At 55.4% G+C, this 13,653-nt stretch overlaps 1 protein-coding gene across 1 annotated transcript in view; it reads right to left on the reverse strand.

The window, feature by feature from the left end:
* PITPNM3 (PITPNM family member 3) overlaps positions 1–13,653 on the reverse strand; it is a gene marked incomplete at both ends in the record, with an annotated part of 89,154 nt that overhangs the window by 1,890 nt on the left and 73,611 nt on the right. The window contains 9 exons of the mRNA XM_080713967.1: positions 3,452–3,635; positions 6,082–6,231; positions 6,467–6,615; positions 6,914–7,030; positions 8,165–8,281; positions 9,168–9,316; positions 9,906–10,100; positions 11,093–11,263; positions 12,739–12,893. Of these exons, the coding sequence (XP_080570093.1) occupies positions 3,452–3,635; positions 6,082–6,231; positions 6,467–6,615; positions 6,914–7,030; positions 8,165–8,281; positions 9,168–9,316; positions 9,906–10,100; positions 11,093–11,263; positions 12,739–12,893 (1,387 nt within the window). The remainder of the gene's footprint in view (positions 1–3,451; positions 3,636–6,081; positions 6,232–6,466; positions 6,616–6,913; positions 7,031–8,164; positions 8,282–9,167; positions 9,317–9,905; positions 10,101–11,092; positions 11,264–12,738; positions 12,894–13,653) is intronic.

Raw genomic sequence — 13,653 nt, forward strand, 5'->3', positions numbered from 1 at the left:
CGTGTTAGGAACCAGCCTCCAGAGCGGCTTCCCCTCCCTACCCCGTCCATACCCTAGACCTGATGCAGGGCTCGACCCAGCAATGACCACCCTATTTACTGACCCCATTTCAGGGAGCACTATAGTAGGTTATGTGACAACAGGTCTATGGATAAGGAAACTTAGTTTCAGATTTAGGCATTACAGGGCCAGGACTGGAGGCCAGCTCTGGGCTCAGCATGTCTCCGTTTAGAGGACATCCCGAGGTCTTTCTTACCCCAGGGCCATGTTCGATGGTCATCCTGCCCTCCCACCCTTCGTAGGATGAAGCTGCCTCCTCCTTTAAGGCGCCTGCCACCCACCCGCCTGCACTGCGTGCCTTCCCACCAATGCCATTTTCTTTCCTCCCCAGTTCCTTGGTTTGGTCACTGCTTTCCTTCCCCCTCAGCCACATCATCACTGGGGCAACGTATTGTGCGCGCAGCTTCTCGCCTTCTGTAACATCACTGCCCATCACTTCTGGATCTGAAGCCAGAGCAACTCCCCCGAGCCCTGAACTCCTCCATTCCCACCCTGACCACTGCTCTTACCCTCTGCATTTCTTACAGGGGCCCCTCCCTGGCACCTGGAGCCTCTCTCCACCCCAGCTGCTCCTCAGCCTCATCCTTACCTGAATGGTCTGCACCTGTGTCCTCTGGCCTCCACCTGGAATTCTCCTGCCCCTTCATCCTTTTCTGCACTCACCTGGCCAAACCTCAGCCCTGGAATTTCCCCGCCACCCACCTTCTCTATTTCTATATGCTGACTGCTAAGGGCTCCTGGAGAAACTCAGATGCATGCAGCTCTCCCCTACTTAGTCCTGCAGCTGACTTTGCCTTTGATGACAAATGGAAGAGAAGGCTTCCTCTGCCCACTAGCCCTGGCCTCGTTGGCTGGGCTTTTCCCAAGTGACCTGGTGCAGGGGCCACTTCTTTCCCTTCCCACCTTCCTATGCACCTGCACTCACTCCAGTAACACCAACCCTCCAGTACGGGGCACTCTGCCCCCATCTCATGGCCCCTCCACTCTTCGGCCCCCAGAGGGTCTCACTGTCCCACAGCTTTTCCTAAGAAGGGCTGTCTGCTTAAAACCATCCCTTTGCTGACACATGGAGCCTCTTGCTTCTGGCTCTCCTTCTCCTCAAGTCTCTGCCTGGGTCCTCAGCTGGCTCCCTGCCCTGCTCTCCACGGCCCACACAGCTTTCCCTAACTACCTTTTGCCAGAGAAAAACTTCCCCTCCTGCTGCTTCCCTGCCTGCATCACACCTAGGGCTGTGAGCTCCACCTGCGCCCAGACCTCTGCCCCAAGCCATATGCTAAGACTGTCACGGCTCATGGCCCATGGCCACATCAGCCTCTAGGTGCCCACAACCAAGCCCATCCTCCTCCAGCCCCGGCCTCCTGTGTGCCCCCTTGTTTCATTCACTCATTCATTCATGTATTCATTCTTCTAGCATTTACTGAGTGCCTACTGTGTGCCATCATTACTCAAATCCTGGAGATATATCAGAGAGCAGCACAGACACAGACTCTGCTCCATGAAGACCATGGTCAAGTGAGCGGCACCTGGATCCCTGCCGGTCACCCAGCGGGACATCTGAGAGCTTCTCACCCCTACGCCCACCTGTGTGCAAGCCCTGGCGATGCTGTGTCCTGGTCTTCATACCGCACCTGCTTTCTCCTGAATTCAGTTCTTCCTGTCTTTTGCTTGTCTCCAGCCTCCTCACTGGCCTCCCTGCCTATCCTTTCTCCTGCCAATCTGTCCTCCATACAACTACCAGAGCTGCCATCCTCTCCCTCAAATACTTACAGGGTTCCTGCTGCCCTCAGTATAGTCCATGACCTTTGCTTGGTTTCCAAGCTTGCTTCTCCCCCCCCCAGGCCCCCATTACTAGGGATTAAACCCAGGGGCACTCTACCTCTGAGCTATACCTCTAGCCCTTTTACTTTTTTATTTTGAAACGGGGTCTTGCTAGGTTGCTGAGGGTTTCACTAAGTTGCTTAAGCTGGCCTCAAACCTAGCTCAGCCTCCCAAGTACTGGGATTACAGGCAGGCTTCCAAGCTTTTTTAAAGGCCTGCTAAACCTGGGCCTTTAAAGACATTTGGGGCCTGCAGCTCTGAGAATGTCCCAGGATCTTTCATGCCTCTGGACCTTTGCACATCATAAAAGTTATTATAATCAAAATGGAGTAGTATGTATCAATCCTAACAAAAAAATTAATAAAGCCAGGGGTGGGAGGTATGAAGGAAGGGTGTTTGCTCATGATTGCTGATAGTAACTGTCACAAACACAACCCTACATCAGAGGCCACAACAATCTCATACAAAAAGCACACCCAAGGACATCAGCTCAGCAGCTGTCCATTCAACCTCAGGCCGATGTCACCCTTGCTACTAATCATTAAGGCCAAAGACTGCTGTTTCCAGATATCTGTGTCATCTTCCTCATTTTTGCCTTTAAACACTTCCCCTTGCCTCAGCCTCTTCGGATACTCTCACTCTGGCATGCTACTCCCAAGCAAAACTGGGGTCTACTTTGAAGTTTACCTCTTCAGGTTGCTCTTGGTCAGCCCCGTGCCCTTTCGTCCTCTACCTGACAACTCCAACTCTTGCTTAAAAGTTACCACCTACTAAAAGCCTTCTCTGGCCTCCTGTCTGCCCATAGTGCCTTTTTTCCAAGCACACACCAGAACTGTCAGTTCACATGTCCTTCTTCCTCTAGATCAGGGACTGGCAGACTTTTTCTGCAAAAGGCCAGACAGTAAATATTTGTGGCTTTGCACTCTGTTGCAATTACTAGACTCTTCTCTTGCAGGGCGAAAGACAAATGAGCTTGGCTGTGTTCCAATAAAACTTTATTCATGTGCACTGAAATTTGAATTTGCCTAATTTCCTCTAGATCTGTGATTCTCAACATTTTTCTGTGCATCACAACCCCCTGCAGGGCTTGTGAAAAGGCCATTGACCTTCCCTGGGCTTCTGATTCTGTAGGTCTAGCCTGAGACTTTGCATTTCTAATAAGCCCCCCCCCCACAATGCTGCCAAAGGTGCTGGTTCCAGGCCCACACTGTGAAAACCACAGCTCTGTGCAGCCCCATCAGGCACAGAGTCAAGCACACAGGAGGCACTTAAATGTCTATCGAATGAATATCAAGATGTAGGGATAAGCTTTGGAGTCAAGAAATGGTAAAGGATGAGCATCTGTCAATGAAGATAACACCTACCTCTCAGGGCTGTTAAAAACACCTGATGAGATCCACATGGACATGCTTTGATAACACCCGCATAGGAGACAGGACAGCCTCTCCGCAGGGTTGAGGGAGGAGGGGAGGAGCACGGAGGCGTGCTCTCTCACCCCTTCCCCTGACCAACACCCCTTCCCCTGACCAACGAGGGCCTGCCGAAGACGTCCCGCCCCCGGGCCAGCACTCACCTCCTGCATGAGGTTGCGGAGGAAGATGGCCTTCTGCCGCAGTGGGTCGTGCACCAGCCCATCGGAGAAGAAGATCATGCCCTGTGGAAAGTTATGCTGGGACAACCACGACACCACCCGCTGCTTCTGCATGTCCGGCCGTCCGGTGATGTAAAGGATCATGTAGCCCAGGTCCTGCCAGTGCCTGGAGAGATGGCATTGTAGGGTCCAGCCCAGCCCTCTGCAGGCCACCCTCTGCCCACAGGTCTGCCCGCCCGCTGCAGCCCTCCAGAGGAGCACCAGAACAAGGGGGCCAACAAGTCCATGCTCCGAGTTGGGCCCCTGAAGCCTGGCCCCCTTTGGAGACCTGGATGGCCACCAAAGCAATCTCCCACTCCAGTCCCCACTGCTCGGGTCCTCTCTAATGCCAGAGATCCACCACTTGGATTCCTCCCCTCCCTCTCCTCCAGTAGCAAGCTTTGCAATGCTTCCAGGCCAGGCGCAGTAGCCCCACCCCTGATCCATCCTTAGCTCAGGCGCCATCCCTCGCCTGGGCCACTACAAAAGCCTCCTGGTGGCCTCTCCCCCTAGTCTTCCTACTCAGCCTAACTTAGGCCCTGCAATCTTGGGCAGGCTCCTGACACCACACCCAGGGTTTCAGTCTCCCCATCTGAAAAAAGGGGATGATAATAGTAATTACCCCCATAGGATTGTCCCAAGGATGAAAGGAATGAATCTTAAACACACCTGGCATGGTGTGCTCAGATATGGTTGGCTTTTTCATTATCCTTGGTGCTGTTTCCTTGGTGATTTCCATAAATTACAAACCCAACCCCATTACTCCTTTGCCTTAAAAGCAGGCAGGGGTCCCCTGTGCCCTGAGATAAGGTTGCCGACCTCTCTGCACCGTGGCCCGCTCCATGCTGTGCTCTTGCGTGCCGCATCTCCATGGCCACAGGGGGCTACTCTGCTATGGTGCACAAGTCTTGGGCTCTTGGCTGCAGACCCCTCTCCTGGACAGCCTTTATCTCCTGGTGTCCACATTTCACAGCTTCCTTACAATGCCCCGTCCTCCAGGAAGTTTTCCCTGCATCCCTGTGCTCACAGCACCATGGGAATATGGTCCTCACCAATTTTACAAGATGCCACATGAGCCCAGGACTGTTTGGACACTTTGATGGCACCAGCCACCATCTGGGGGTTTCTAAAGCTGGATCTGAGAGATCTGGGAAAGGTTTATAAAAATGCACAGACCTGTGCTCGCTTTGGCAGCACATATACTAAAATTGGAATGATTCAGAGAAGATTAGCATGGCCCCTGTGCAAGGATGACATGCAAATTTGCAAAGTATTCCATATTTTTATGTTCTGAACAAAGTTCAGTCTCCCAGCCACCCCTCCCGCCACAGGTGTCCACACTTCGTTGAGATTCTTGGAGCCTTGCAAGCTCTGCTAGGGGCGGCCACCCCGCCTCTCACCTGCTCTTCTCCAGCCTCTAGATGCTCCTGCCAATGTCTTCCTTCCCTCCCTCCCTCCCTCCCTCCCTTGGCAGAGTGATTTGGGTTGGTTTGAGGACTTAAGCAGTCCAGCTCTGCCAACTGAGAGCTAGTGCTGAGCCCACAGGCTTCCACATCCTCTGGCCTGCTCTGCCCACTCCTTGGGCGGCCAGGGGGCTGGCACAGTGGTCCTGACCTCTCCTGTCCAGAGCACACCTCTTTGCTGGGTTGTACATTTCAAGCAGATGTGTGGCATTGCATGGAAAGTTAAACTGTCCATGATGGGTCAGTTTTAGAAATTGTTTCTAGCTAGAGAGACTGGTGTCCTTCTATGTCTAGCATTTGGGGTATGGGAAATCACTGTGGTATGGTAGGGTTTTGTAAAAAAAAAAAAAATGCACAGACCTAGCCAGGCATGGTGGCATATGCCTGTAATACCATCCCTGTGTGAGGGGAGGCAGTGCCTGCCCAACACTCCTGAGTTCCAGTATCCTACCTCTGTCTGTTCTGTCTGTTCTTGGGGGACTGATCCCCTTGGAGTTCTGAGTTAGAGGGTTTTTTGTTTGTTTGTGTGTGTGTGTGTGTGTGTGTGTGTGTGTGTGTGTGGTACTGGGGTTCCTGGAAGCCCTTCTACCTCCGAGCTACACTCCCAGACCTATTTTTACACTTTTATTTGGAAACAGGGTCTCCTAAGCCAGCACGCGCGGCTGGCTTCGAACCTGTGTGATCCTCCTGTCTCTGCCTCCCAAGCGCGGGGATTACAAGCGTGCGCCACCACGCCTGGCCTGAGTTAGAGTTTCTTATTCCCATCACTTGTTTTCCCCATTGGACTCAGTTTTATCCAAGTAGCAGCTGATTGTCTACATTGGTGCTGATTTCCAGAGCCTGGCCTGGTGTGATGGGGTGCATGGAGGGAGGGAAAAGGAAGGAAAGAAGGGAGGGAGGGAGGAAGGAAGGAAAGACAGAAGGAAGGAAGGAAGGAGCTAAGGCCTACCCCAGGCTATCCCCAAGGACCTGCAGTAATTACAATTGGGGGTGAAGCCAGGGCTCTTCAGCTCCTAGCACCAGAAACTGTTAAATTCCTAGAGAAAACCAAGCAAGACAATGCACCCCCCCCCCCTGCCTGTCCTCTCCCTCTCTGGAGGCGGCACTCACCGGACAACATCCACCGCGCCTGGCCGAACCTTAGGGTCACTCCCCATGATAGACACACTGGCAGCAAAGGACCCGTCGATGCTGAACACAACACACTCCATGCCCCGGGGCAGCACTGTGAGGTAGCTCATCGCACAGGTCTGGTCACCCCTGAAAGGTACCAGTTGGTGGTCAGCCTGCAGCTGGGATCAGATTTAGTCCTGGGCCAGAGTCACAGTCAGCCTGGCAGACATCTGACACCACAGCCTCTTCCATTTTCCTCTCTCCATGAAGCTAGAAATGGAGCCCAGAAAACAGCTCAGAGGACCCATCTTCTGGACCAGCCATGCTGGATGGACTATGGGAATAGAAGAAGCCACCATGAGGGAGTGCCCTAGGGCCTTACCTGACCACCATCTTCACAGGGTAGACACCAACCCCCAGGCGCCGGGGCCGGGGCACGTTATATGTGATTCGGCCACTATTGTTGGTTATCTCTGTGTCCAGGTGTACCCAGCGACCTGAGGATGGCTCTACCATCACCAGGATGTCCACCTGTGGGCAGTGAAGAGGGACAGGGAGTCACCAAAGGCTGAGGGCTGCAGGCTGGGCAGAGAGGCCAGGATGGAGACCAGGATGCAGGTGCCTGCCCAACATGTCCCGGTGCTCACCATCCTCCCTCCCTGCACTGGCTTCTCCTTTCTCAGATGCACCTCCCCCCCCCCGGACAGTATCCCCATCTGTCCAGTCAGGGCCAGTGGCTCCCTGCTCTGTGCTCTATGCTCAACCCCCTGGAGCCTCCCTCCTTGTGCCAGGTGGGACCATCAGAGGACGACTACCCAGCACTCAGTACCTTCTCTCCAGTCAGAGCCACCATGTCCAGAGGCCCGTACATGAACCTCCCCACCAGGACCTGGGGGCCATCCTCAGCCGCTATCACATCGTTGGCCCGGTGATTCGCAGTGACATTCTGCAAGGACAGAAAGAACCAACTTGGTCTTCGTGCTTTTCCTTAAAACATCCTTTAGGATGCCCGAGGGATGGGGACCTACTGAGCTGTGCCCCTTTCTAACATCCCTGAAGCTCTCCGAGACAAGTCCCAAGGGACCTTGAGAGAAACAGACTGTGGTTCCTAGTAGGGCGTGAAGGCACGCCAGGCTTCCAACGGCTCCTTGTGCTGCCTCTGACTCTCTCCACGGGCCTGCTGTGGCAACCGGCCTCTCAGTCCATCGTCCACTTCTAGACTCCTAGGCTGGCAACTGTGCAGGCACCTCTGGTTCTGCCCTCTGCATTGCAGCATATATCCAACAGCCATTTGCCCTCTGTCTTAGTGAAAAATTTCAAACACTCAAGAGTAGAGGCCTCATGAGCCTGGCAGCAGCTCCACCGCCTACCAGCCGCTGCCATTGCGGTCTTGACCCTTGCCAGTGCAGGGTTCAACCTCAGCACCCCCATTTCACCTCTCCTTCCATCCACCCTGCAGCTCCACAGCTGGGTGGCACAACTGCTCCAGGCTGGCCCGTGAGACCCACACCTCTCACTCTGGTGACCTTCCACATCTGGGTCTCTGCCACACCCATGTCACCTCTTGCCTGGACTCTGCTAAAAGCTTCCTAATGCAATCTTTTTTAGGGGGGAGGGCAGTGGGGATTGAATTCAAGGATGTTCTATCTCTGAGCTACACCCCCTTCCCTGTTTTTATTTTTTATTTTGAAACAAGGTCTTGCTAAGTTGCTGAGGCTGTCCTTGAACCTGCCATCTTCCTGTCTATGCCTCCCAAGTAGGCGTACGTCACCACGTCTGGCACAGGATACTTTCTGATTCCAGACCACATCTAAAGAAGTATGGCAGATATCAGTGTTCTATAACTGGCATCTCCTCACCGGCCCTGAAGCCCTGGTCCCCCACCTCCATGCATGGAGACCAACCTTCCTGCGCCAGGGCCTGAGGCTTCGTTGATGCATGAACCCCGGCCTGCACAGGCACTGGGCTCTGAGGGACAAGTCAAAGCTCTTACCTACCACAGGGGTGCCCTGATCCCCAGTACAACCCCACCACCCAAAGCCACAGTGACAAACAGTGTGTGGCCCCAGCAGGCACGTACCCGCAGCTTGACCTGGGTCCGCTTGCGAAGCCATTTCTCCCGGGGGCTGGTGGGGCTCAGCGCAGCAGGGTCTGAGCCAGCACTCTCCTTCACACTCACGCTCTCATAGCGCATCACCTGGCCGGCAGCCGACAGGTCAGGCCCGTGCCCCCCCGGCCCCCGCCTCCCAGGGACCTCCGTCTCCCTGCCCACTGGGCCTCACCGCAGGGCTGGGCACTGTCCTCATGCCACACCCTAGTGGCTATCATTCTCTGCCCTCCCTCCTATACATCCGGAGCCCTGATCCCAGGTCCCCCTTCTCACGGACACTGCTCCAGCAACTCTGTTCTCCACCCCATAGCACTGAGAAGACAGTGCCGGATGCTTCCCTTTGGCCTCTAAACTCACTGTACCACCACTCATCCTACATAAACCACGCCCCCTCTGCACCTCCCAGGCCTCCCTGCCTCCACACCTCCCTGTCCTCACCTGCCTCCTTTCCTCTGCCCCTTCACAGGCCGCTGTCCCCACTGCACCGCTGAGGCCACTTGGCCAAGGCCCCAGTGACTCCCACCCTGGCCAACTCAACGTTTGCCCTGGTGCCCTTCCACCTCAGGGCATGTCCTCTCCCAGTGCCTTGGGCGGATCCTCCTGGTCTTCTCCAAGGAGCTCCAGGACGCATCCCTGGGCCTCTTTCGGGAGTGACCCTCCGTACCCATCACCGGTTTCCCACGCCTTCTAGGCGTTTTTGTCCCAAATCCTGTCATCCTCCCTAGGCCCCAGCTGCATCACTCAGCTTCCTCCCTAGGGGTCTCTCTCACAGCCCCCCACCTCCAGGGAATGGCGCTGCCACCGTTCATCCAGGGGCAAGCTGAGTCTGTGGGTCTCCTCTGTCCTTCACAGCCCAGACCTCAGTGACTGCTGCCGCCAGACAGGGTAGAGGCCCAGCGCTCAGGGTGGTGGGAGGGAGCGATGGGATCCTCTGCAGGTGCCTGTGGCCAGGTATGCTCGGGGGCAACAGTACCTGTCTGAGGATGAAGGCAACCACATCCGTGGACTCCCAGTAGCTGGCATGGAAGAGGTGGGGCAGAGCCACAGTGGGGAAGGCGGCGAGGACGTCAGGGCAGTACAGGGCGTAGTCGATCCGCTTGGCACCCCACCACTTGGCTGTGACTGCAGGCCCAAGAGGAAGGTGAGGACAGAGGTCCCAAGAGGCATAATGGACTCCAGGGACCCAGACCCCCAAAGGCGAATGTGCCGCTTGGCACTCAAGTGCAAGGCCAGAGCACCCGCCGTGGGAGTGCCCTGGGGGAGGGCTGCCCTGCCTTCTACCTTCTCACACAATGGCCCCTCTACCCGACCACCCTCCTCGAAGACAAGATTTGTGCTCCAAACTGGCCCCCAAGAAAGACCCCCAGGACACCCATCTACTCCTAGAGTGCAGAGGTCGGGGCTCCATCTATGCAGGGTCAGAGGTCAAGGCTCTGTTTAAGGGCAAAACTCAGTCCCAGGCCATGGTCAGGGCTTTAGCCAAGATCAGGGTCAAGGTCAAGGCTCTGTCCAGGGTCAGATGCCCTTGAGCCTAAAGCCAAGTCTCAGCTAACAGACCAACAGTTCCCAAAAAGCGGGAACAACACCCTTCACCCCACCTCCCTCCTTCCCCAAGCCTGCCCTCAACAGCCTGTTTGAGAACCAGCGACCTCCCAGAGAAAGCTCTCTCTCCCATGAACATCCAGGCAGGGCCCCAAAGGACCTCACTCACTGCGGGAGGTGCCCACGGGTGCCAGGCTGTCAGAGGACTCGGAGCTGTCGCTGTGGGAGCTGCTCTCGCTCGTCCTGCGGCCAGGGCACTGGGACTTCAGGGCCTGACGGGGTGAGGCAGGGGTGTCCAGGAGCGGCGGGCTGCCCTGGGAGCTGCCCTCCAGGAACAGGGGCCCATGGGTGTGCAGAGCATCAGCTGGAGGGGGAATTTCAAGGTCAGGGTGAGTAGTGGGTCTCCAACAGCACTGCACGCTCCATGTCAGCCCCATGCTGGCCCAGGGGCTGGACACACCTGGTCCCAGCCAGCAGGCAACCTGCGCAATGCACACACGCGCGCGCGCGCGCACACACACACACACACACACACACACACACACACACACTCCTTTGCCATAGTACACTGTTGAGTTTCACCTCTTACGTTGTGAGTTATGCAAGCACGAGTGGGGGCCCAACCATCACCCTCCACCTGCCATGAAGCTGTGGACAGACTCTAGGAGACTGCCCTCCCAGCACAGCAGGGGTCGGGGCACTGCTTGTCTGCTCTTGTCAAATTCCTCCCTGTGCCACAAGGGCCGAGGCTGAGCTGGAATGAGTGGAGTTGGCCCCGCCTGGGAGCTAGGTTGGCCTCTGGGGTAGGGAGTCCCCTGACTAAAGAGAGAACATTTTAGGATGGGGGAGGGAGGATTTTGAGTCTCACCTACCTATCAAAAACTCCTGTCCAGCAGGGCTCTGGACATTAAGACTCTTGGAAGTACGGGATGAGAGTGGAAACCGGGTCTTGCTAAATTGTCTGGCCCTTGAACTTACGACCCTCCTCTCTCAGCCTCCCAAATACTGGGATTATAGGCATGTGCCACCACACTCGGCTTTTAGTCTTGAATGAGCCACATGTACAAAGCCCCCACACACACAGGCCTAGGCCAAGCCTCCTCCACAGTGGGGTTTGGCCAATGCTCTGATGTCTGAGCCCGCCTTTGGCCAAGCCCTGCTCGTCTCCTTTGAGCCCTGGAGGCCACAGGGCCTTCCCAGACCCACTGCCCTGGCTCCCACTGTCCCCTCCACCTCCAGCTTTTCTCTCTTCTCCAAATGCACCTCCCACAAAGCCACCAGGATGGTGCTCCCCCCACTGCAAGGGCCCCTGGAGTTCTACCTGGCCAGGGGCCCGGCTCCAGTCCCAGAACCTACCGAGGAGAAGAGACTGCCCATCACCCAGCGGGAACCTCTGGTAGCGGGGCACGCTGACAGGAGGCACGAGGTGGAACTTGGGCTCTAGCAGCGGCTCCAGTCTCGAGGCCGAGGGGTCCGCACAGTGGAAGAAGCTGTAGACCTGGCTGCAGGCAGGACGGACCTGGAAGCCTAGAGCGGGGTGGGGGGACACATGAAGAAGCACCCTTTCTATGACCTGCCACCTTGGCCCTAGAAGGCTTCCCGGACTGTGGCTTTGAGTAGCATTCTCTCCTGCTCAAGAATACCCCATGGCTCCCTGCTACCAAAAGGAACACAGCTGTGCAGTTTAGCATTCGAGTCCTTGCCGATCTGCCTCACCCAGGAGCACTACTTTTCTTTTGTTGTTCTTCTTCTTCTTGAAATTGAACTCAGGGTGTGTGAAGGGTCTACCTCTGAGTTACACCCCTGCCTTATTTTTTTATTTTAAAATATGTTCTCTGCCGGGCGTGGTGGCGCACACTTGTAATCCCAGCACTTGGGAGGCGGAGATAGGAGGATCACGCAGGTTCGAAGCCAGCCGTGCTGGCTTAAGAGACCCTGTTTCCAAATAAAAATATAAAAAATAGGTGTCCGGGAGTGTAGCCCAGAGGTAGAAGGGTTTCCAGGAACCCCAGTACCACCAAAATTATATATATATATATATATATATATATATATATATATAATTTTTTTTTCTCACTAAGTTGTTGAGGGTCTTACTAAGTTGCTGAGGCTGCTCTTGAATCTGCAATCTCCCTGTCTCAGCCTCCCAAGCACTGGGATTACAGGTGTGTCCACCACGCCCAGCTGACACCTAGCGTTGCAGCTGTGGTGAACATCTGTAATCCCCAATCAGGCTTGCTGCTTTCCCTCCTCTGTGCCGTTTGTTCAAGGGAGGCCCTCTCTCCACTGCTCAAACTCTTGCCATTTCTCCAGCCTCTGCTTAGTTGCTACTTGTTCTTTGAGGCCCATCCAGGTTCCTCCAATCCGTCTGCTCAGACCCCTTCTCTGGCCTCTAGGAAACCTGGACTGCACTCCCCAGCCAGAGGCTTGACAGAGCGGGTGGAACACTTCTCTTGATGACCAACAGGTGTCTCCACTGAGGCCCCTGCCTCCCTGGCTGGCCTCCCTGTCCTGGGGCCGGGGGTCCAGGCAGCCCTGGAGTTCCTGGTAACCCTTCTCTCCTCCTCCTAACCAGAGCCCCTTCCTATTAAATCATTCCACGCTCTAGGCCAGCAGTAAGCTTCGATAGAAAGCTTTACTCTGCTGATACAAGACCCCTCCAGGATCTGAAGTCCACGCTCAGGTCCTCAGCATCCCTGGTAAAACACCCTGCTGGTCCAGGTACCTCTGAGTGTATTTTGAAGGAACAGGAAAGGAGGAAATGGGTGTGACAGGGTGAATGTTTATGGCTTCTGTTTCCATAGGGCACGACTGTCAATAGGGACAAGTCAGCCAGGGCATGCGCAGGGACCCTCCTGTCTTTCTCTCCTCTCCTTCACCCCTCTCTTGTTTTTCTCTTCACCAGCCCCAACTCTGTGACTTTCCAATTCCCCCCACTTTGAGACCTGATACAGTGGCCCAGGACACACAGCATCTCAAGCCCCAGTCCGTGCCATACCCACCGTCCAGCCCGGGCAGTACCGTCCTCCGCATGGCCAGGACCAGGCCCAGGGGAGAGCCGAAGAGGAAGAAGTCAGACACGTCGAAGTCAAAGCGGCCCAGGCTGACCTCGGCGGCAGGGAGATCGGCCTCATCCTTGAGCATGCTGGAGTGGATGCTGCCAGAGGAGGAATAACATGGAACGCAGTTTGGGGCAGATGGAGATGGTGGAGCATGTCCTCTCAGAAGGACACCCCGACAACCGAGTGTCCGACCTCCATCTCAAGGTCAGGCTCTACTCGCCTGGCACCATCAACACAAGTTGGCAACAATCTCAGCCCATTCACCAAGGCCTGGCCAATGACATTCAGCTAAGCAGGGGTCAGCGACCTTTTGCTGCAAGGGGCCAGATGGTAAATATTGTGGATTTCGAGGACCATGTGGTCTTCATCACATCGACTTCATTCTGCCATTAAAACATGAAAGCAGCTACGGGTGATACTTATGAGACCCGGGAGGCTGCGATGGGCTACAGTTCTATTTACACAAATGGGCTGAACATCCTGCAAGAGGGTCAGCCTGCCCCACCACGCTGTCCCCGTCACGCTGAGAATTCCCACTGTCCACAGAAGAAGCCCAGCCTGCCCAACCTACAGACCAGCTGGCTAGTGTCGTCCTGCCAGGATTAGGGCTTTTGTTGTAACTCATGTTCCAGGCAACCCGCAGACACAGATGCAAACAGCTTGTTCTCCCCACCTCCCCCTCCAGCCCGCAGAGGAAACAGAGCCGAAGGAGAAAAACAGGAGACACCCAGAATCCCTCCAATCTCAGATGCCTGGTACTCCAAAAAGATACCAAGTTCTGTTCAGCCACAGACCTGGAGCTGGGTGCTGAGGATCAGGAGGAAGACTGGGGACCTCCCTGACCTCCCGATGAGC

The sequence above is a fragment of the Muscardinus avellanarius genome (genome assembly GCF_963383645.1).
Source record: "Muscardinus avellanarius genome assembly, chromosome: 16".
Taxonomy (NCBI): Eukaryota; Metazoa; Chordata; class Mammalia; order Rodentia; family Gliridae; genus Muscardinus; species Muscardinus avellanarius.